The sequence below is a fragment of the Oncorhynchus tshawytscha genome, linkage group LG03 (assembly GCF_018296145.1).
Source record: "Oncorhynchus tshawytscha isolate Ot180627B linkage group LG03, Otsh_v2.0, whole genome shotgun sequence".
Classification (NCBI taxonomy): domain Eukaryota; kingdom Metazoa; phylum Chordata; class Actinopteri; order Salmoniformes; family Salmonidae; genus Oncorhynchus; species Oncorhynchus tshawytscha.
In genome coordinates, this window is record NC_056431.1 from 41,701,516 (window position 1) to 41,726,197 (window position 24,682).

The 24,682-nt window shown below is 42.8% G+C and overlaps 1 protein-coding gene across 3 annotated transcripts in view; it reads right to left on the minus strand.

The window, feature by feature from the left end:
• Positions 1–24,682, minus strand: part of LOC112234148 (activin receptor type-1C-like) — a 33,833-nt gene that overhangs the window by 3,450 nt on the left and 5,701 nt on the right. For 2 of the 3 annotated variants that reach the window (XM_042316079.1, XM_024402161.1), the window contains exons 2-8: positions 18,690–18,920; positions 9,896–10,147; positions 9,130–9,360; positions 8,789–8,956; positions 7,914–8,070; positions 7,215–7,339; positions 1,038–1,168 (exon numbers count right to left, since the gene is read on the minus strand). In XM_042316079.1, the coding sequence (XP_042172013.1) occupies positions 1,038–1,168; positions 7,215–7,339; positions 7,914–8,070; positions 8,789–8,956; positions 9,130–9,360; positions 9,896–10,147; positions 18,690–18,920 (1,295 nt within the window). The remainder of the gene's footprint in view (positions 1–1,037; positions 1,169–7,214; positions 7,340–7,913; positions 8,071–8,788; positions 8,957–9,129; positions 9,361–9,895; positions 10,148–18,689; positions 18,921–24,682) is intronic. The other variant, XM_042316084.1, reaches the window with a different exon arrangement.

Below are 24,682 nucleotides of genomic sequence, written 5' to 3' on the forward strand. Positions count from 1 at the left end.
GTTTAAGCGTTTCCACACCTGGATTGTGCATTGGATTGTGTGAGCTCTGTCAAATTGGTTGTTGATCATTGCTAGACAACCAATTTCAGGTCTTGCCATATATTTTTTAAATAGATTTAAGTCAAAACTGTAACTCAGTCATTCAGTAACATTCACTGTCTTCTTGGTAAGCAACTCCAGTGTAGGTTTTCCCTTGTTGTTTAGGTTATTGTCCTGCTGAAAGGTAAATTCACCTCCCAATGTCTGGTGAAAAGCAGACTGAATCAGGTTTTTCTCTAGGATTTTGCCTGTGCTTAGCTCCATTCTGTTTCTTTTTATCCTGAAAAACTCCCCAGTCCTTAATGATATAATTAGGGACCTTACTGATAATTTTGTGTTGGGTGCAGAGATGAGGTAGTCATTCAAAAATCATGTTAAACACTTATTGCACACAGAGTGAGTCCATGCAACTTATTATGTGACTTGTTAAGCAAATGTTTACTCCTGAACTTACTTAGGCTTGCCATTACAAAAGGGGTTGAATACCTATTGACTCAAGATATTTCAGCTTTTCAATTTGTAAACATTTGGAAAAACATAATTACACTTTGACATTATGAGGTATTGTCTGCAGGCCAGTGACAAAACATCTCAATTAAATCCTTTTAAAATTCAGGCTATAGCAAAATGTGGAAAAGGTCAAGGGGTCTGAATACTTTCCGAAGGCACTGTAGGTGTAACACAACCCCATATCACAGTCATCGCAAGCAAAAGCCTTTTCACAAACAGCAGTTCAATGTATAATTCAACATGCTAGCCAAGTCAACATACAGTATTTACCTTATGGCACTGTAGTGGTAAAACACAAAAAAATAATAAAACATTCCAGTCTAGGGTTGTAAAATTCAGGTAGCTTCACCTAAATTCCCAGGCTTCCCGGTTGGAGTATTCACAGATTTACTGCTGATTCCAGGAATCCTCCAACTAGAAAAACATGGACATTTTGGGGAACTTAACCGGAATTCAGCGACCCTATTGCAGTCAGAATTGTATCTCACCTCGCAGCTCTGCCACTGGTTGGGAATGTTAGGTCTCAGTTTCTGGTCACAGACAATCTTTCTCATGTCCTCCACAGAGGGATCTGAAGGCACCATATCATAGTAAGGCAACTGAAAATCTTCTTGAAGTCCTTTGGGAAAAAAGAGGACACATTTTATCATCAGTTCCGCGGCACAAATGTACCTCCATGAATTCCACGGCAATATTAAACATGTTGTTTATTCAATATCGGTGGTAATATAATGATTTTTTTTTTTTAAGTCCCCAACAGTGAAAATCACATTGTTGTTTTTTAAAATCAAATTTGATGATATTTTGATGAAGACAGTTCATAGTAGGTTGATCCAAGTATGAAAAATGACTGTAGCTGATACATTGAGAAAGTTGATCATGAAGTTACTGCCCCCCCCCCGTAAGTAAGCATTTCACGGTTAGTCAATCAAATGTGAATGGAACGTTGTCCACATAAGGATCTGTGGGGGGGATATGCCCTGAAGCCCGACCCAACATACTATAAGTCATAGTTATTCATTTCAAATCAATTGAGAATTTCAGACACACACATTCCAAATACAAACATTGAAAAGTTTCAGCAACAAGTGCATGACTAAATATTGCATATTTCAAATGGAGTACTTCAAAAATACCAGAATACATATTGTAGAATGAGTAGATCACTACATAAACAAATTGATAGCTTCATAACTCAGAACAGTAAATAAAATTACTTTAAATTCACTACCCATTTAACAAACATTTCCCTTTTCAAAAAAAAAAAGAACAAGCTACGTAGACAGGATCCTGGATCTCCTCTTCAATGAGGTCAGCCTTGATCCAGCGCCGTATGTGAGGAAGCTGTGTGAGCTGTCCATCCCAGGACACCGGTCTGCCCAGTGTGAGAGGCCTGATAAGGAGGAGGCCATAGCTGGATTTGTGTCCCGCTTCAATCTTGGGAATGACTGAAGCCAAGTGGGTGACTGAAGCCCACTTGATCAAAGTGGGGCACATGGACCCCCCCCCCGCATCAATCCCTGCTGTTAGTTGCATTTCCTAAAGTCTTAAAGCACACTGTAGGGCGGACGGGTGCCTACACAGTGCCTTGCAAAAGTATTCACCCCCCTTGCAGTTTTTGTTGCGTTACAACCTGTAATTTAAATGGATTTTTATTTGGATTTCATGTAATGGACAGACACAAAATAGTCCAAATTGGTGAAGTGAAATGAAAAAAAAATACTTGTTTAAAAAAATGTAAAAAAAACTGAAAAATGGTGCGGGCATATGTATTCAACCCTTTGCTATGAAGCCCCTAAAAAAGATCTGGTGCAACCAATTACCTTCAGAAGTCACATAATTGGTTAAATAAAGTACACCTGTGTGTAATCTAAGTGTCACATGATCTCAGTATAGAGTTGAAGTCAGAAGTTTACATACACTTAGGTTGAAGTCATTAATACTCGTTTTTCAACCACTCCACAAATGTCTTCTTTAACAAACTATAGTTTTGGCAAGTCAGTTAGAACATCTACTTTGTGCATGACAAGTATTTTTTCCAACAATTGTTTACAAATTATGTCACTTATAAATCACAATTCCAGTGGGTCAGAAGTTACATACACTAACTTGACTGTGCCTTTAAACAACTTGGAAAATTCCCGAAAATTATGCCATGGCTTTAGAAGCTTCTGATAGGCTAATTGGCATCATTTGAGTCAATTGGAGGTGTACCTGTGGATGTACACTGCTCAAAAAAATAAAGGGAACACTAAAATAACATCCTAGATCTGAATGAATGAAATATTCTTATTAAATACTTTTTTCTTTACATAGTTGAATGTGCTGACAACAAAATCACACAAAAATTATCAATGGAAATCAAATGTATCAACCCATGGAGGTCTGGATTTGGAGTCACACTCAAAATTAAAGTGGAAAACCACACTACAGGCTGATCCAACTTTGATGTAATGTCCTTAAAACAAGTCAAAATGAGGCTCAGTAGTGTGTGTGGCCTCCACGCACGCATGTTCCTGATGAGGTGGCGGATGGTCTCCTGAGGGATCTCCTCCCAGACCTGGACTAAAGCATCCGCCAACTCCTGGACAGTCTGTGGTGCAACATGGCGTTGGTGGATGGAGGGAGACATGATGTCCCAGATGTGCAAAATTGGATTCAGGTCTGGGGAATGGGCAGGCCAGTCCATAGCATCAATGCCTTCCTCTTGCAGGAACTGCTGACACACTCCAGCCACATGAGGTCTAGCATTGTCTTGCATTAGGAGGAACCCAGGGCCAACCGCACCAGCATATGGTCTCACAAGGGGTCTGAGGATCTCATCTCGGTACCTAATGGCAGTCAGGCTACCTCTGGCGAGCACATGGAGGGCTGTGCGGCCCCCCAAAGAAATGCCACCCCACACCATGACTGACCCACTGCCAAACCGGTCATGCTGGAGGATGTTGCAGGCAGCAGAACGTTCTCCACGGCGTCTCCAGAGACTCTGTCACATGTGCTCAGTGTGAACCTGCTTTCATCTGTGAAGAGCACAGGGCGCCAGTGGCGAATTTGCCAATCTTGGTGTTCTCTGGCAAATGCCAAACGTCCTGCACGGTGTTGGGCTGTAAGCACAACCCCCACCTGTGGACGTCGGGCCCTCATACCACCCTCATGGAGTCTGTTTCTGACCGTTTGAGCAGACACGTGCACATTTGTGGCCTGCTGGATGTCATTTTGCAGGGCTCTGGCAGTGCTCCTCCTGCTCCTCCTTGTACAAAGGTCGGAGGTAGCGGTCCTGCTGCTGGGTTGTTGCCCTCCTACAGCCTCCTCTACTTCTCCTGATGTACTGTCTCCTGGTAGCTCCTCCATGCTCTGGACACTATGCTGACAGACACAGAAAACCTTCTTGCCACAGCTCGCATTGATGTGCCATCCTGGATGAGCTGCACTACCTGAGCCACTTGTGTGGGTTGTAGACTCCGTCTCATGCTACCACTAGAGTGAAAGCACCGCCAGCATTCAAAACTGACCAAAACATCATCCGGGAAGCATAGGAACTGAGAAGTGGTCTGTGGTCACCACCTGCAGAACCACTCCTTTATTGGGGGTGTCTTGCTAATTGCCTATAATTTCCACCTGAGGTATATTCCATTTGGACAACAGCATGTGAAATTTATTGTCAATCAGAGTTTCTTCCTAAGTGGACACTTTGATTTCACAGAAGTGTGATTGACTTGGAGTTACATTGTGTTGTTTAAGTGTTCCCTTAATTTTTTTGAGCAGTGTATTTCAAGGCCTACCTTCAAACTCAGTGCTTCTTTGCTTGACATCATGGTAAAATCAAAAGAAATCAGCAAAGACCTCAGGGAAAAAAACTTGTAGACCTCCACAAGTCTGGTTCATCCTTGGGAGCAATTTCCAAAATGCCTGAAGGTACCACGTTCATCTGTACAAACAATAGTATGCAAGTATAAACACCATGGGACCACGCAGCCGTCATACCGCTCAGAAAGGAGACGCGTTCTGTCTCCTAGAGATGAACGTACTTCGGTGCGAAAAGAGCCAACCAATCCCAGAACAACAGTAAAGGACCCTGTGAAGATGCTGGAGGAAACAGGTACAAAAGTATCTATATCCACAGTAAAACGGGTCCTATATCGACATAACCTGAAAGGCCGCTCAGCAAGGAAGAAGCCACTGCTCCAAAACCGTCATTAAAAAAAGCCAGACTACAGTTTGCAGTTGCACATGGAGATAAAGATCGTACTTTTTGGACAAATGTCCTCTGGTCTGATGAAACAAAAATAGAACTGTTTGGCCATAATGACCATCGTTATGTTTGGAGGAAAAAGGGGGATGCTTGCAAGCCGAAGAACACCATCCCAACCGTGAAGCATTGGGGTGGCAACATCATGTTGTGGGGGTGCTTTGCTGCAGGAGGGACTGGTGCACTTAACAAAATAGATGGCACCATGAGGTGCCATCACCCCTGGTGAGACAAAACCGCAACTTATCAGTGAAGAGCCCTTTTTGCCAGTCCTGTCTGGTCCAGCGACGGTGGGTTTGTGCCCATAGGCGATGTTGTTGCCAGTGATGTCTGGTGAGGACCTGCCTTACATCAGGCATTCCAGCCTTTCTCAGCCTATTGCGGACAGTCTAAGCACTGATGGAGGGATTGTGCGTTCCTGGTGTAACTCGGGCAGTTGTTGCTGTCCTGTAGCGGTCCCGCAGGTGTGATGTTCAGGTGTACCGATCCTGTGTAGATGTTGTTACACGTGGTCTGACACTGCGAGGACAATCAGCTGTCCGTCCTGTCTCCCTGTCTTAGGCGTCTCACAGTACAGACAATGAAATGTATTGCCCTGGCCACATCTGCAGTCCTCATGCCTCCTTGCAGCATGTTCACACAGATGAGCAGGGACCCTGGGCATCTTTCTTTTGGTGTTTTTCAGAGTCAGTAGAAAGGCCTCTTTAGTGTCCTAAGTTTTCATAACTGTGACCTTAATTGCCTACCGTCTGTCAGCTGTTAGTGTCTTAACGACCGTTCCACAGGTGCATGTTCATTAATTGTTCATGGTTCATTGAACCAGCATGGGAAACAGTGTTTAAATCATTTACAATGAAGATCGGTGAAGTTAGTTGGATTTTTACAAATGATCTTTGAAAGACAGGGTCCTGAAAAAGGGACATTTAGTTTAGATGGCTAGACTATATTTGCTTTGCTTATATGGTGGTGAGAACAGTAGACCTACTGACAACTTCAACAGGACGAGGATCAATTGATGTTTACAGATCATGAAAAGTATGCAGTTACATGCTGTATAACTCCGATGAGAGAGATAAATGTGGAGTAATCTGAAATGGGAAGTTCTGACAATGCTCTTCAAGAGGTGATGATATTAAAAACAAATCGTTCTAACATTTAACAATCCCTTGAAAATGGCACGTAGTTGTCATTGGTTTTAGCAGCACTGGTGGTCTCCTTGCGCCCCCCCGGCAGCCAAATCAACACTCTGCACCATATCATGACGTTTTATTGATAACAACCCATGCCAGCAGCATACCACCCTGCATCCCACTGCTGGCTTGCTTCTGAAGCTAAGCAGGGTTGGTCCTGGTCAGCAGCATACCACCCTGCATCCCACTGCTGGCTTGCTTCTGAAGCTAAGCAGGGTTGGACCTGGTCAGTCCCTGGATGGGACACCAGATGCTGCTGGAAGTGGTGTTGGAGGGCCAGTAGGAGGCACTCTTTCCTCTGATCTAAAAAAGAAATATCCCAATGCCCCAGGGTAGTGATTGGGGACACTGCCCTGTGTAGGGTGCTGTCTTTCACATGGGACGTTAAATGGGTGTCCTGACTCTGAGGTCATTAAAGATCCCATGACACTTAATTGTAAGAATAGGGGTGTTAACCCTGGTGTCCTGGCTAAATTCCCAAGCTGTCCCTTATATGTTCACCTAATCATCCCCAGCTTACAATTGGCTCTTTCATCCCCCTCCTCACCCCTGTAACTATTCCTCAGGTTGTTGCTGTAAATGATCATTTGTTCTCAATCAACTTACCTGATAAAATAGGCTCCGAATGACCTTGTTACCTGGCAATGACCACAAGGGTATTTGAAAAAGCTGTCAGTCAAGGTGCGCTCATTAATATAAACTCCCTGACCACTCTGCCTGTTCTTTCAGGCTTCCTGATAGATGAGAGAAAAAAGGTACAACTTGATTCAATTCTGAACATTTTAATAGTGTAAAAATATTATGGGTGACGTTTTTGGTCATTCAAAAAGGCATTTTTTACTTGTGCTGTAATTTAATATTTATAAAAGTGATGAATCACTGAATAAAGTCATTCGAGTCATCTACCCAAATAAACCAATAACTGCATCAGTCACTGCTCCAGTGTAATTTATTCCAGTGCATTACCTGCACAGACTAGACACTTCCATTTGCTTAAGGTTGCATTTGTACCAACAGTTAAATGACTTGACCTGTGTCCCAAATGACACCCTATTCCCTACATAGAGGTTCCCTGGTCAAAAGTAGTGTACTATACAGGGAATAGAATATTAGCTTCAGCTTTAAATAGTGTCATTTCTAGGAGTGTATTTGTTGCACAGTCTGTGGATTTCCATTTTATTTGCTTCAGTTTGTTTCTTCTTCTTCTTTTTTTAAATATAACTTACCCCTGACGGAACACCTCCGTGCCAGTTCCCAGAACACCAGGCCCAGGGAGTAGATATCGGCCCGCTTGAATGACTCAAAGCTGCTCATATTGATCGTGTCATCCAGCAGTTCTGGTGCCATGTACCTGCCGGGAGGGAGGATACACTTGTTAACTCCTAATTAACTGGGTTTTAGGGTGAGAGAGTCAACAATGACGCATATGTCCGTTCGAGTAAGAAGACTCAATGTCCTGGCAGAGATACGCAGACAGGCAGCAGGCACACAGAGATACGCACGGTCAGTTTATTATTATAGATACAGGGCTCCATGTGAGCTGTGGTCCAATCATTCTGCTAACAGTTTACAAGCAAAGCATATGGTGACCCTAAAAAAAAAAGGAGCTCTGAATGATGGAGAGAGCACGTGGAAGGGGATCGCTGTCAATTTCCTAAACGAAACGAGGGCGAGTGATGTGAGGTAAAGACTTGGTGTGTGTACCAAATGGCACCCTATTCTCTAGTGCACTACTTTAGACCAGAGCTGTGGCATTTGGGACGTACACAAAGCCAATGTGAGACCTTCCTGATCACCGGCCCAATATTTCTCCCTCCATCTCTCTAAAAGGACATAAAGATAAAATACTAATAATTGAATAAGTAGATTAAAGTGGCCAATAAACATGCCCATGCCTTTCTCTCAGGTAAAAGCTGCCTCGTTACCTCTTTGTTCCTACTCTGTGATTCGACGGTATGTCGATGGTGTTGGTGCTGGAGTCGTGTTTCACAGCCAATCCCAGGTCTGCTATGACGGCTGTCCCATTCTTCTTCACCAGGATGTTCTTAGACTTGATGTCTCTGTGGGCAATGGCAGGTTTCCCTGTAAGACAGATCCCAAATCAGAGTTATGTTACATGTCATTTCAACTTGCTAACGTGACACATGGGGTTTGCTGTCCCTGTTGTATGGCCCTTGCAAAATAGATGTCCAGGGCTAGGAATAATAGATTAATAATAGATAATAACACATTACAATACAGTTATACTTCATGTCATTTCAATAACTTGCTAACAGAAGTCTGGTGCTCACAATAGATTAACAGTAGTACTGTGTACACATCTGACACAAAGAAAACCCATTCAGAAGAAAATACCGTAGGTGTCATATTGTAACTATTGAAGTAGGGCTTTGGTTATGAATGTGACAAGGTCACTACAGCAAGTAACTAGCAACACCAATAAGTGTGCTTGGGATAGTAGCTAAGAATAACAAGGTGCTCCACAAAAGAGGATTTTCTGCTGTTCGTGCTCTGTACAGTAGGAGGCCCTCACCTAGTCACAGTGAGTAATCTTCTGACCTTTGGTAAATAAATACATGTGAATCCTGTGGGATGTTAAATAGATAATCTATAGCGGGAATGGCATCATTGTAACACTAGACTGACAGATACACAGGTCTGCAATTGTTACTGAATTGGAGGCTACTATACTGCAAAAAAAGAGCCGAGGGCAAATATATATATCTGTGGAGCTGTGGCTAGGACCTGGGAGCTGTAGTGCCCGATCTAGGCTGAGAGGATTGCAGTGCCAGTCCCTCACCCTGAGTGCCAATGATCTCCATATGGAGGTGTGCCAGACCGCTGGTGATGGACAAGGCCAGGACGATCATGCCGTCCACAGACACTGTGTACCTGTTCAGGTAGTCAAACAGAGAGCCGTGCTCGTGGTACTCTGACACCAGCCACAGCTGGGTCCAAGAGCCGTTATCTGCAATGCAAAAACAGCAAAGGGCATGGTCATACACCTGAAGTCAGTGTATGCGTACAGTCCTATTGAGAACGTTGGTCTCAAATGGTCAAAACAATAGAGATGACCCTGGTCAAAAGTAGTGCACTTAATGAGGACCAGGGTGCCATTTGCCCAAATGTGTCAATAAGTACCTTTGTTATCAGCTGCGATGAATCCCAGGATGCTCTCGTGTCGGAGCATGATGGTCTGGTAGATCTCTGCCTCTCTGAACCAGGACCTCTCGTCTCGGGATGAGAAGATCTTCACCGCCACGTCCTCCCCTCGCCACCTCCCTCGCCACACCTCCCCGAAGCGTCCCTTCCCAATGGTCTCCTGCAGCACGATGGTCCGAGCTATTGTCCGCTGTACCAGCAGCGGCAGCCCTGTGAAACAAAAACTAAATCTGTTTAATCAGGTTTTATTTTTTTTAACCTTTATTTAACTAGGCAAGTCAGTTAAGAACAAATTCTTATTTACAATGACGACCTACCCCGGATGGCGCTGGGCCAATTGTGCGCCGCCCTATGGGACTCCCAATCACGGCCGGTTGTGATACAGCCTGGAATTGAACCAGGGTATGTAGTGACGCCTCTAGCCCTGAGAGTGCCTTAAAACGCTGCGCCACTCGGGAGCCATCAGGAGTTACAACTGATCTGCCAGGAACATCATCTCTCTGAACTCGACTTGTTTCTCTCACTTCCTGCCCATTGTGGCCATATCAAGCAAATAAAATGGTGTTCAACAGATTGATTCGCTACACTAACCATGAGGTCTATCTATCAGAGTGCCATTAGCCTGCTCTCCTCTGGTGTGCGCCTAAATGGAATCACCATTACAGACCCATTGACTTGAAAAGGGATGTACATTCCTGTGATTCTATTTCTATGACTGTAAATCCATTTGTAGACTCTCTCTTACCGGAGCCTGAGCCGGACGTGCTCATGTCATAGATGAGATCTTTAATACACTTGTCGGGGGGCATGAGACTCTGGTCATCCAGGGGCTCCTCCACGTCATTCTTGTGGGCCCTGTTGTTGGCACAGCGCTGGCCCTGCACCACACACACCCCCAGCAGGATGCTCACACACAGCAGGGCAGAGGGAACCAGGATGACCGCTGCCAGCTCCAGCCTGCCCCAGCCGGGCTCCTCCAAAGGCCTCTCAACATAGCCTACACAACACACAGAAGCATACACACCATACTATGTATTCAAAAACATAGGGCCTCATTCAGTAACAAGAAGGTCAGTAGATTAAAATGTGCAATGGCCCATGCATTTGTGATATAAGATTTTTTTTAAACGTGGATGGAGAATGTTTAGGGATTTAAAAAAATATATATACTTCCTGAACTCAAATAATACATAGGCTAATACTTCTCATGATCTCTATGCCCTCTAGTGGTCATTTTCAACTTTATTCATTAACCCATTACTTCCAACAATGTACAGTACGTCATGTAGTAACATACTGTCCCAGCTTGTGGTCAAAATATGAAGCTGAAGAAATCTCACCAAAAACAAAGGCCCCATTCTGTTCACCAGCAGCTAATGATGTTATGAATATGGTTGTGTCCCAAATGACAACCAAAGGTAGTGCCCTACCTTTGACCAGATCCCAATGGGGTTGCCAGTATCATTTACTCCATGATCATTCAGTCGGACCGAACCTGGCCTGGGTGCTATTCTGCTTAAAAACAACTTTGACTTGCGAAACGATGTTGTGAGTTAGTATGGACACAGAAAGGCACAGTAACCCAGGCTCGACAGAAAACGATCAAATTCAGAAAATCAATACAGCCCTTCAGCTAATCTAAATCCTCTCAGGATTTGCAGATGCAAAGTTAGGGTTGCAATTAAACAACGTTTCTAAAAGTCCTGTTCTTTGCCAGATGTTCTCAGGCAATCAGATTCGTCAGCAGCACAAGATACAGAAGCAGGGTTTTACTGGGCATAGGTTTTATAAGTTCAGCTTGTTTTACCAATAAATAATACAAATTCCATGGAGTCATGCACCGACTGCAAAATGCATCTTGGAGATAAGTATCTAGACTATGAATCACTCAACATATGACATGGCTCTGGCTGTACTGCAAGACATATCCAGTTTGTGTCATTATTTTTGGAAATTAACGAGCACTGACAATGACATTTATGCAAATGTCCTGGAATTACAATGGAAATACTAATACTAAAAAAGTACTAAAGCAGTTACTTTTCAAAGTTGGAATAGCCTTAATATCAACAAAACAGAAAGTGCACTCTAGAGCTTAAGTGGCGTCATGTTATTTTGACCTGATGGTCTTATCCCCAATTACAGCAATAGTCTTCGAGTGTCCTCGTCTAAGTCGTCTTGCATCATTGACAGGGTGAGAACTGTACCCAGATTCAGATATGTGGACACGACAACCCGAGTCAACTATTTCATAACATGTCTTCTTTCCCTTTGACCTAAAAGCCTTTCTACCACACGTCCAAGTAGAGCAAAGCAAGTCACTCAACGAAGCAAAACAACAGGGGGGGGGGGTCCGTCCCTAACCTCCATTGCCCTACTGGTGGAGATTGAATGTTTTTCAACATGCATATCAGTTTGGATGCACTTGGGACATATCTACTTCCCCATATGCTTTGAATAGGCCACTTATCTGTGTCTAATGTCGGTAGTGGCATGTGTTAGGACAGCAATCTCAAGTCATTCATCATTTTTTGACATATTCAAATATTTGTATCCAAATCTCAATATCTCCACGACGGTATGAAACAACGTGTTCTTAAGACTAGGCAAATTTCTGGAAATCAACGTCCCCGGTTTGAAACAAAGAACAGTCATTATGACAAGAAATAGAGTCTATAGAACAGGCTTCCCCATTCAAAACATTGATGGGCATAATGGGTGGACAGGTAGCCATTGTAACGTACCCATAGGAGCTAGATCATATATTCCATTTCCATGCACTAGGCAGATTCAGCATTTTACATGCACAGAGCCATTTTATTGTAGATTTCAAACATTACAACTGTAGTGGGATAAAGTGATCTCATCTACCCTTTGAACTTTCAGTCATGTGCTCTAACCGGTTACAATAAGATCCATAAAACATATCTAAATGAGCATTTTCACGTGATCCATTGACGTCAGCATTATATATACACACACACTACGGTTCAAAAGTTTGCGGTAACTTAGAAATATCCTTGTTTTTGAAAGAAAAGCAACACCAGGATGCGTGCCTTCTAGGCAGAGTGGCAAAGAAAAAGCCATATCTCAGACTGGCCAATAAAAAGAAAAGATTAAGGTGGGCAAAAGAACAGACAGAAGAATTCTGCCTAGAAGGCCAGCATCTCGTGGCTTGGTTGGGTTGTGTTTCGGAGGACAAGGGCGTAAAAAAAATAGTGCCCGCAAAACACCAGTCTCAACGCCACAACAGTGAAGAGGCTCGCCTCTTGAGGAACAGATGCCTCACAAGTCCTCAACTGGCAGCTTCGTTAAATAGTACCCGCCTGGCCTCCCGGGTGGCGCAGTGGTCTAAGGCACTGCATCGCAGTGCTAGCTGTGCCACCAGAGACTCAACTAGCTAGCTGTGCCACCAGTCTCAACGCCACAAGAGGCGAGCCTCTTCACTGTTGTGGCGTTGAGACTGGTGTTTTGCGGGTACTTTTTTTTTTACCCCCTTTTTCTCCCCAATTTTGTGGTATCCAATTATTAGTAGTTACTGTCTTGTCTCATTGCTACAACTCCCGTACGGGCTCGGGAGAGACGAAGGTCGAGAGTCATGCGTCCTCCGAAACACAACCCAACCAAGCCACACTGCTTCTTTAACACAGCGCGCATCCAACCCGGAAGCCAGCTGCACCAATGTGTCGGAGGAAACACCGTGCCCCTAGCGACCTGGTCAGTGTGCACTGCGCCCAGATGAGACAAGGATATCCCTACCGGCCAAACCCTCCCTAACCCGGACGACGCTTTGCCAATTGTGCGTCGCCCCATGGACCTCCCGGTCACGGCCGGCTGCGACAGAACCCGGGCTCGAACACAGAGTCTCTGGTGGCACAGCTAGCACTGCGATGCAGTGCCTTAGACCACTGCGCCACCCGGGAGGCCAGGCGGGTACTATTTAACGAAGCTGCCAGTTGAGGACTTGTGAGGCATCTATTCCTCAAACTAGACACTAATGTACTTCTCCTCTTGCTCAGTTGTGCACCGGGGCCTCCCACTCTTTCTATTCTGGTTAGAGCCAGTTTGCACTGTTCTGTGAAGAGAGTAGTACACAGCGTTGTGCGAGATCTTCAGTTTCTTGGCAATTTCTCACATGGAATAGCCTTCATTACTCAGAACAAAAATAGAGTGACAAGTTTTAGAAGAAAGGTCTTTGTTTCTGGTCATTTTGAGCCTGTAATCGAACCCACAAATGCTGATGCTCCAGATACTCAATTAGTCTAAAAGAAGGCCAGTTTTATTTATTTTTTAAATCAGCACAACCGTTTTCAGCTGTGAAAACACAATTGCAAAAGGGTTTTCTAGTGATCAATTAGCCTTTTCAAATGATCAACTTGGATTAGCTAACAATGTGCCATTGGAACATAGGAGTGATGGTTGCTGATAATGGGCCTCTGTACGCCCATTTAGATATTCCATAAAAAAATCTGCCATTTCCAGCTACAATAGTCATTTACAACATTAACAATGTCTGCACTGTATTTCTGATCAATTAGATGTTATTTTAATGGACCAAAAATGTGCTTTTCTTTCAAAAACAAGGACATTTCTAAGTGACCCCAAACCTTTGAAAGGTATTGTATATTATATATATATATTTTTTTTTTACTGTTCAACACTTTTTTGGTTACTACATGATTCCATGTGTTATTTCATAGTTTTAATGTCTTCACTATTATTCTACAATGTAGAAAATAGTCAAAATAAAGAAAAACCCTGAATGTGTGTCACTGATTTCAAAGCCAAGATCAACTGTGACTTGAAGGCTAATGAAATATACTGGACAAAACATGTATAATAAGTATATGGAACAGATCCTTCTGTTTATTCTACTTATTCAAAATGTTTTACCTTTCATCAACATGTAAAAACGCAACATGTAAAATGCTTCATGAGCTGAAATAAACTAAATCCAGAAATGTTCCATATGCACAAGAACCTTATTTCTCTCAAATTTTGTGCGCAAATTTGTTTCCATCCCTGTTAGTGAGCATTTCTCCATTGCCAATATAATCCATCCACCTGACAGGTGCGGCATATTAAGAAGCTGATTAAACATCATGAGCATCACACAGGTGTACCTTCTGCTGGGGACAATAAAATGCCACCTTAAAATGTGCAGTTGTCACATGCCACAGATATCTCACAGTTGTCACAATGCCACAGATGTCTCAAGTTGAGGGAGCGCGCAATTGGCATGCTGACCGCAGGAAAGTCCACAAGAGCTATTGCCAGAGAATTGAAAGTTAATTTCTTTACCATAAACTGCTTCCAACATCGTTTTAGAGAATTTGGCCTCACAACCGTAGACCACATGTATGGCGTTGTGTGGGTGAGCGGTTTACTGATGTCAACATTGTGAACAGAGTGCCCCATGGTGAGGGTGGGGCTATGGCATGGGCAAGTATAAGCTACGGACAACGAACAATTGCATTTTATCGATGGCAATTTGAATGCACAGAGATACCGTGACGAGATCCTGAGGCCCATTGTCGTGCCATTCATCCGCTGCCATCACCTCATGTTTCAGCATGATAATGCGTGGCCCCATGTCGCAAGGATCTGTACACAATTCCTGGAAGCTGAAAATGTCCCAGGTCTTCCATGGCCTACATACAGTGCCTTGCGAAAGTATTCGGCCCCCTTGAACTTTGCGACCTTTTGCCACATTTCAGGCTTCAAACATAAAGATATAAAACTGTATTTTTTTGTGAAGAATCAACAACAAGTGGGACACAATCATGAAGTGGAACGACATTTATTGGATATTTCAAACTTTTTTAACAAATCAAAAACTGAAAAATTGGGCGTGCAAAATTATTCAGCCCCCTTCAGTTAATACTTTGTAGCGCCACCTTTTGCTGCGATTACAGCTGTAAGTCGCTTGGGGTATGTCTCTATCAGTTTTGCACATCGAGAGACTGAAATTTTTTCCCATTCCTCCTTGCAAAACAGCTTGAGCTAAGTGAGGTTGGATTGAGAGCATTTGTGAACAGCAGTTTTCAGTTCTTTCCACAGATTCTCGATTGGATTCAGGTCTGGACTTTGACTTGGTCATTCTAACACCTGGATATGTTTATTTTTGAACCATTCCATTGTAGATTTTGCTTTATGTTTTGGATCATTGTCTTGTTGGAAGACAAATCTCCGTCCCAGTCTCAGGTCTTTTGCAGACTCCATCAGGTTTTCTTCCAGAATGGTCCTGTATTTGGCTCCGTCCATCTTCCCATCAATTTTAACCATCTTCCCTGTCCCTGCTGAAGAAAAGCAGGCCCAAACCATGATGCTGCCACCACCATGTTTGACAGTGGGGATGGTGTGTTCAGGGTGTGTTCAGCTGTGTTGCTTTTACGCCAAACATAACGTTTTGCATTGTTGCCAAAAAGTTCAATTTTGGTTTCATCTGACCAGAGCACCTTCTTCCACATGTTTGGTGTGTCTCCCAGGTGGCTTGTGGCAAACTTTTTATGGATATCTTTAAGATGGCTTTCTTCTTGCCACTCTTCCATAAAGGCCAGATTTGTGCAATATACGACTGATTGTTGTCCTATGGACAGAGTCTCCCACCTCAGCTGTATATCTCTGCAATTCATCCAGAGTGATCATGGGCCTCTTGGCTGCATCTCTGATCAGTCTTCTCCTTGTATGAGCTGAAAGTTTAGAGGGACGGCCAGGTCTTGGTAGATTTGCAGTGGTCTGATACTCCTTCCATTTCAATATTATCGCTTGCACAGTGCTCCTTGGGATGTTTAAAGCTTGGGAAATCTTTTTGTATCCACATCCGGCTTTAAACTTCTTCACAACAGTATCTCGGACCTGCCTGGTGTGTTCCTTGTTCTTCATGATGCTCTCTGCGCTTTTAACGGACCTCTGAGACTATCACAGTGCAGGTGCATTTATACGGAGACTTGATTACACACAGGTGGATTGTATTTATCATCATTAGTCATTTAGGTCAACATTGGATCATTCAGAGATCCTCACTGAACTTCTGGAGAGAGTTTGCTGCACTGAAAGTAAAGGGGCTGAATAATTTTGCACGCCCAATTTTTCAGTTTTTGATTTGTTAATTTTTTCCCCAAAAAATTTCCAATAAATGTCGTTCCACTTCATGATTGTGTCCCACTTGTTGTTGATTCTTCACAAAAAATACAGTTTTATATCTTTATGTTTGAAGCCTGAAATGTGGCAAAAGGTCGCAAAGTTCAAGGGGGCCGAATACTTTCGCAAGGCACTGTACTCACCAGAAATGTCACCCATTGCGCATGTTTGTGATGCTCTGGATCGTTGCGTATGACAGTGTGTTCCAGTTCCCACCAATATCCAGCAACTTTGCCCAGCCATTGAAGAGGAGTGGGACAACATTCCACAGGCCACAAGCAACAGCCTGCTCAACTCTATGCGAAGGAGATGTGTCGGGCTGCACAAGGCAAATGATGGTCGCACCAGATACTGACTGGTTTACTTTTATTTTATTTTATGTATCTGTGACCAACAAATGTCTATCTGTATTACCAGTCATGTGGAATCCATAGATTAGGGCCAAATTGACTGATTACCTTATATGAACTGTAAAACAGCTACACACACTTCATCCACAGGGATAGTAGTAAGTTATATCGTTGTCTAAGTGGCCTTTATGAGTTATTGATATAGCGCTTATCTTTTCTCTGTAGCTCGGGCAATTTGGAAGCTGTTCGACCGCTCTGCTTCGGTGCATACAATCAATGTGGTTACCAGGGGAACGGTAATCAAGGTCATAGCACAGGCACTGAAGAATAGAGGGAATAGAGAGTCTAGTCCGTGCCCTCTTAAAATACAAGTCCATAGCCTCTTAAACAAAAGGTCGTCAGCAAGAGTGCAGTTCTCCTCTGAAACAGCAGAGATCGCTTCAACATCCCCGTATCCATTCATACCCGAAGTTGTTGTGTAGACGATCGTCTGTGATCAACTGACGAATGTTACCTTTAACAGCTTTATCATACTGTGTGTGTTGATTTTTCCCTTCAAAGGGTCTAAGTACACTCTGATGATTGGTCTGGGTCCTGTAGTGTCACTGTAAATCAGTTATTACCAACCCTGGCCCTGGAGAGACACCGGGTGTGCAGGCCTTTGTTCTATCCCAGCACAGTCTGATTTGATTTAACTATTCTAAACCTTACATATACGATTCTAGATATAAGAAGGTTTATGACACACACACACACACACACACATAAAAAATGATATGATATCAAGAGTACAATTCTAGGGTTTTGGGCTATTTAGGGAGCGAGCCAATGTTAACTTGCAAGGTACAGTGCTACTGCGAGCTGTACACTGAGCATACAAAACATGAGAAATGCCTGCTCTTTCCATGACAGACTGACCAGGTGAATCCAGGTTAAAGCTATGAACCCTATTGATGTCACTTGTTAAATCCACTTCGAATCAGTATAGATGAAGGTGAGGAGGATTTTTAAGCCTTGGGACATGGATTGTGTATGTGTGCCATTCAGACAGTGAATGTGCAAGACAAAATATTTCAGTGCCTTTGAACAGGTTATGGTAGTAGGTGCCAGGCACACCGGTTTGAGTGTGTCAATAACTGCAACGCTCATGTCCTGTGTGTATCAAAAATAGTCCACCACCCAAAAGGACATGATGGGAGACTCCACCCAAAGGACACCCAATGAACTGAGGCACTTCTGAGGGCAAAAAGGGGCACAACTCAATATTAGGAAGGTGTTGCTAATGTTTTGTACAGTCATTGTATATCCATTTCGAGGCCTAAATAGTAATAATATACATTTGGCCGATTATAATGTGTACAAACCCTCACATTCCTAATGAAGAGTAACTTTGAGGAGAGCAAAGTGAAACGCCAGGAACTAAAAAGGGAGAAGGATGTGGATGTTATACAGCTTCAAAGCACCATAACTAACTACAGATCTTCCATACCGAGCAGTAACAGAAATCAGGCGACGTTGAAACGTCAAAGACGAGAATGTTTACTCACCGAGGTCTCCGTGTTGAGAACAGCAACATGTACCGACAGCTTTAACTAACCTACCTCTAAGCCCTCTACCGTCGACAAAAGCAGGCGGTTCGCTCTAACCAATTCCACACGCCTGGCCTGACGAGGTGTCTATAAACCTGACGGGCGGGATCACTGGCAGGCGGCGGGTAACCTCTGACAACATTATGTCACGGGATACGCTAGGCCAATCAATGGTAGCTTAGCTCGTCTGGCTAGACCACGGTCTGAGCGGGAAATCCCTCCTGGAATGCGCTCTAGCTACAAACGATGTCCGCATGGGTTTTCTATTTCTTTATAACGCTTTCCTTTGGTAGAATAAACACAGGTCAGGCTGAGAGTATTAAATGGTTAAGGGACATGTGTTTGAGTTTCGAAAACCATGGGGTTAAATTCCAGGAAGTGAAAACCACAATGATTGGGCAATAGATTCTAATAACAGTACAATAGACTGCGATAAGTAGCATGACTTTATAAATACCTGGATGCAGATGCAGGGTCTCGTTGTTGCAGAAGTCTGTGAAGCAGCAGTTCCTCTTGGAGACGTTCCGGGAGCTGTAGCAGAAGACCTGTCCCCTCATCTCAGCCGGGGACAGACAGGACTTGATGGCCTCCTCCTTCCCGTTGATCAGCATCACAGAGTTCCAGCAGGCCCCGTCTGCACCCGTCTCACAGGTGTTGTTGGCACATAGCTGGCACACACACTTCAGAGCTGAAACGCAACAGTGTGACATTAGATGCTTGGCTTTCTACGAATACGCTTCTTAGTAAACTCCCAAGTTTGTGATTTTCTAGAGCCTTTCTTGCATATTACTTAGACTTCTGAAGAACAACATTAACAACTGTATACCTCATGTTTTAGGACATGCCGTCTCAGGTACCGCATGGAAACCAGTCGTTTTATCCATTTAAAACCATTTTGCATACATTCTTTCAACAATACAATTGGAGGCGCTCAGTTGCCATTGACCAATGTCTACTACAGACCTCTAGGGATAGTGGCCATTATGGCTAGTGGCCACTCGTACTTTTGAAGCTGAAGCATCCTACCTGTTATGTAATCCTGGACATGCTCGTAAAAACAATTAAAAGAGTATTCTATAATGACCTTTAGTTTAACACCCAGATAATATTGTGCTCTTCTTGGATGCCTACCCACTCCTGTCCTGTTTTGATAAAGCCACGAGGACAGCAAGGCTCTCCTACTCACAAGGAATTGGTGGTCTATTCTGTAGGATGGGACAAGTAGAGGAAGGGGGATGACCATCCTTCCTCAGTGAATTTCATTTTTTTTATAGTGAAACATTAAAAAATGATCCTATACTAAATATAGACATGTCACCAAATAATTGATAAAAAAAAAACGGTTTTGCAATAAAGATCTACAGTAGCCTAAACAGCACCATGTAGGGTGCACCATGGTGTAGCCGGAGGACAGCTAGCTTCCGTCCTCTACTGTGTACATTGCCTTAAATACAAAACCTAGGAGGCTCATGGTTCTCACCCCCTTCCATAGACGTACACAGTAATTAATAACAACTTCCGGAGGATGTCCTCCAACCTATCAGAGCGCTTGCAGCAAGAACTGACATGTTGTCCACCCAATCAAAGGATCAGAGAATATATCTAGTACTGAAAGCATAAGCTAAAGCTAGCTAGTTACACTGCAGTGCATAAAATGTGGTGAGTAGTTGACTATGAGAGAAAGACAATAGTTGAACAATTTTGAACACATTAATTTCCTCAAAAATGAAGGTGAAGCAAGAGAGAGATATATTTCGTAATTGTTTCTACTTTCACTTACTTAGCTAGGGATGCTATGTTAGCTATCTGGCCATGACTATCCAACACTGGAACTCTTTCAAGTCAAGGTAAGCTTTTGGTTTTACTAATTTATTGCCACCGGGGCCAGCCAGTGTAACTACCAAATTGCTTACTGACTGTACACTGTACTCCATGATTGTAGCAGGTTTAACTTACTAACACGTTAGTTCTATTAGCTATGACATTACTTTAGCTAATATGGTGACAACGATGTAGGCTGTGTGTAGCAGTTATGATAGGAAGGTTTGGCTTGGAAAGGTTCTTTCACTTGGTCACAGACAGCTGATGTGTTGTGCAAGCGAAGGGAAAAGCTGAGAGGTGGAAATCGCAGAGATGCGAGTAGGAATACAACAAGCTGTTTGTATGTGGCTGCTATGAAAGTGAACTGTGTTTATGTGTGATCAGGGGTATATTCATTCTGCCTATTCTGTAGAAAAACGTTTCTTAAAAGGAAGCAAATGGAACAAAGATAAACATACCTCATTTTGTCCAATAGAAACTCTTGTTTGCAACTGTTGGACTAATGACTACACCCTAGATCAGCTAGATGCAGGCAAGAGTGTGCAAGACAGTATTGAATGTGTCACTGTCTGTCCATGTGTCACCTAAAAAAAAAAATCTAAACCTGTGTGCACCTACGTTGTCAACTTTTCATAGGCTAGGTTGTAGCAACCTCATGATGGGTATAGGTCAAATTTGAGTATAATGTAGTAGCCTAAACCAAATCGATGTTACATTGAACTGGGGGAATGGAAAATGAATGACAGAACCATTATGTTGTAATACAAATAAGGCCATGCTCATGAAAATAATCGTCCTCCCTCATCTTAAAAACGGCACCGACCGCCACTGGATGGGACTACGTCCAACTTTTATAGGAGTAGAGGTAATGTTTGCCTGGTTGATACAGAGCTGTAGGGAATCTCTCATGTCCTTAACTCGGGTCCCTGCTACATGTCTGAGCAAAGCTCGATTTCCCAGACTATCAGAACACCCCACAACACTGCTGATGGGAAGATGAATAGACTAATCCATTCCAAATGGATTCTCCCTTCACAGAACAGCACAAACTGGCTCCGGTGCACAACTTAGCAAGAGGACAAGTACATTAGTGTCTAGTTTGAGAAACAGATGCCTCACAAGTCCTCAACTGGCAGCTTCATTAAATAGTACCTGCAAAACACCCGTCTCAACGCCACATCAGTGAAGAGGCGACTCCGGGACGCTGGACTTCTAGGCAGAGTTGCAAAGAAAAAGCCATATCTCAGACTGGCCAATAAAAAGAAAAGATTAAGATGGGCAAAAGAACAGACACTGAACAGAAGAATTCTGTCTAGAAGGCCAGCATCCCTGAGTCGCTTCTTCACTGTTGTGGCGTTGAGACTGGTGTTTTGGGGTACTATTTAACCAAGCTGCCAGTTGAGTAATCACGAATGACAAAAAGCTAATCAGAATCATTTCTCCTTTTAAGACGGGGATTCTTACTTTGGATCAAGTAGCTGAGAAAGTCTATTGGTCCACACCATCACTAAGTCATGTAATGGATCGCAAACTAGAAAAGCTGAAATAAATCATTCTCTCTTCTATTATTCTGACATTTCACATTCTTAAAATAAAGTGGACATCGTAACTGACCTAAGACAGGGAATTTTTACTAGGATTAAATGTCAGGAATTGTGAAAAACTGAGTTTTAATGTATTTGGCTAAGGTGTATGTAAACTTCAACTGCATCTGGGATGATGCCAGCTCACTCCACACCAGTTTTTCCCATCTGAGCTGGGGTCAAAACTAGGCTACCTGTCGCTCCATCTACCATTGATTGTTTACATTATACTCTGCCCTTCCTATAAGCCATAGTGAAAGTAGAGGACTTTCTTCGTGTGTCTGACAAATGGCAAGCATGGGCAGGCACACTAAGATAGAGGGTTTCTGGCATAAGAGGCACTCTACTGTGAACAGATGTCTGGTAAATTATACCTAATCATAAAGTGCAGAGAGAGAAAGTAGCTACACTCAACCTAACCAGCCAATGGTAAGACTGCAAATGAGGCAGAGTAGATGAGTGCCTGTTTACAAGAAAGAAAACTAAATGGGGGGAAAACAGCTCCGACAGGCAGGCAACCTGTGGCTCTGGATATGTCTTAATTGCCATCTGGGGTTCACAATCATGACAAATCGATATAAAACCGCATTGCAAATTGTTTTACTACTAGCAGCATGTACTGTTTATAAATGGTCATTGATTTGAACTGTCCTATACGAAAGCAACTCATAATTCTCTTATAGTGATGATTGGATCTCACTTGCCGTTCTTGCTTATGCCCATGGGTAGAATTGTGATGATTATGGAATTTTGGGTAACGATAAATTGTCATACATTAACTATGTCAATTTGCAAGTCATGTTTGTGGAAAAATGTTTTGACCTTGTAATGCATCTTTTTTAAAATTATATCTATGAACTACGGTACACTCCGCTCCGTATGCATTTGGACAGTGAAGCTAAAATTGTACATTTGTCTCTATACTCCTGCATTTTGGATTTGACAAACGTTTCATGAGGCGACGGTAGAGAATATCAAAAATAGGGGAGAGTTGTATTATTTTGTATTTTTTTAAAAATTGGGCACAGGGGAGGGTAGTGCTATTTTTACTGGTTTACATTCGTCCTTTTGGAAGTTTTACTATACAATTTCTTCCATCCTAGCCAAATGTCTGTCTAGATCTGCAATAGGCTAACTACTAGCAATCATACCACACAAAAGTCCTTCAAAGCTGCACCAATTTTCTATATAAATTCACAATAACAAGGAGGAATAGCAGATAGGCAGCGGAGAGACCAGGTGCTTCATTGAGCATTGAAAGAACATTGAAGGCAAGAGACACGAAGCTCGAAGAGCTTCCCTATTGATCTTGTTTAGGGACAATACAATGACTCTAGACTACAGTACCACAATGCAATGAAGAATTAATTCAACTTCTATTGCACTTTTAATTACAAAAAGAATCTCAAAGCTCTTGAAAAAGCAAAACAAACAAAAATAAAATACAGATATGATAGAGTAGGTCTGGATTACGATTCTTTGTTAGTTTAAAGTGGAGTGTTTCAAGACTCAAACAGATGGCGCGACAGTCAAGAAGGAACCACATAGGATGAGCACAGTTCACTCTCCACTGAAGGTGTCTCATCGGCGTCTCGCCATCCTGGTGGTGTGAACGACTTCTCCGTAACCGTGGAATCTCTGGTCTTGTAGAACGAGATGAAGTTTGTTTTTGAGCTCTCTCTCTCACTCAGGATAATTGTGACAGCTGCTCATACCTTCAGATGATAACCTCCTGAGCAATCAACTTGTCACTTCCAGCTCACCATGCATTGTAGTCCTCTTTATTGGGTTAGGAGACCGTCAGACCAAAAAATAAATAGTCTGGTGTATTCAAATCAAAATACATTAGTTAGCATTGCTACCGTAGCCTGGCAGAATTGCTAGCTAGCCATCTTTAGAAATATGATTTTCCATGAATTCATAGGCAGGAAACAAATAGACGCAATCCAGACCTTATCTGTACACATTTGGCTGTTCAAAAATACAAAATCAAATAAGAAAAAAGTAAGGAGTGTCAAACAAAAAAACAGAAAAAATATTTAAATGTACAGGAGCCCTCTGCCTAGGTGACCTCACGGCGCCACGGAACTTCGATTGTATTGTTGTTTTTAAGTGGGTACAAAATTCTACTCTACGCTGTAAACTGCAGTGAATATCTCATTTGAATTACTGACCGAAAGCCCTGTGATTTGAATGTTTCATTCTGTTTGGATAAGTTGTGGGTCTACACTCAAAAGTTCAAAAGGTCTAGAAAAGCACAGTAGCAGGTCAGTCTGGCTGTATTCTGAGATGAGCCGTAACAGACGGCACATCATTCTCCCAAGTTGTCCCATAATAATGTGACCACATATGCGCCCAGCTATTCAGGAAATGTACTTACTTCCTATTGGGTTAAACAAAGCTGTAAACGAATCCAACAAGTTTGCAAAGTCACAAGCTTGATGGAGTCATTATGTGCAAGGACTGTGGGACCAAATACTGAACCATGACTACTTTAATACACTAAGTGATTTTATCATATACAGTGGGGCAAAAAAGTATTTAGTCAGCCACCAATTGTGCAAGTTCTCCCACTTAAAAAGATGAGCGACGCCTGTAATTTTCATCATGGGTACACTTCAACTATGACAGACAAAATTAGAAGAAAAAAAAAAATCCAGAAAATCACATTGTAGGATTTTTTATGAAACTATTTGCAAATTATGATGGAAAATAAGTATTTGGCCACCTACAAACAAGCAAGATTTCTGGCTCTCACAGACCTGTAACTTCTTCTTTAAGAGGCTCCTCTGTCCTCCACTTGTTACCTGTATTAATGGCACCTGTTTGAACTTGTTATCAGTATAAAAGACACCTGTCCACAACCTCAAACAGTCACACTCTAAACTCCACTATGGCCAAGACCAAAGAGCTGTCAAAGGACACCAGAAACAAAATTGTAGACTTGCACCAGGCTGGGAAGACTGAATCTACAATAGGTAAGCAGCTTGGTTGGAAGAAATCAACTGTGGGAGCAATTATTAGGAAATGGAAGACATACAAGACC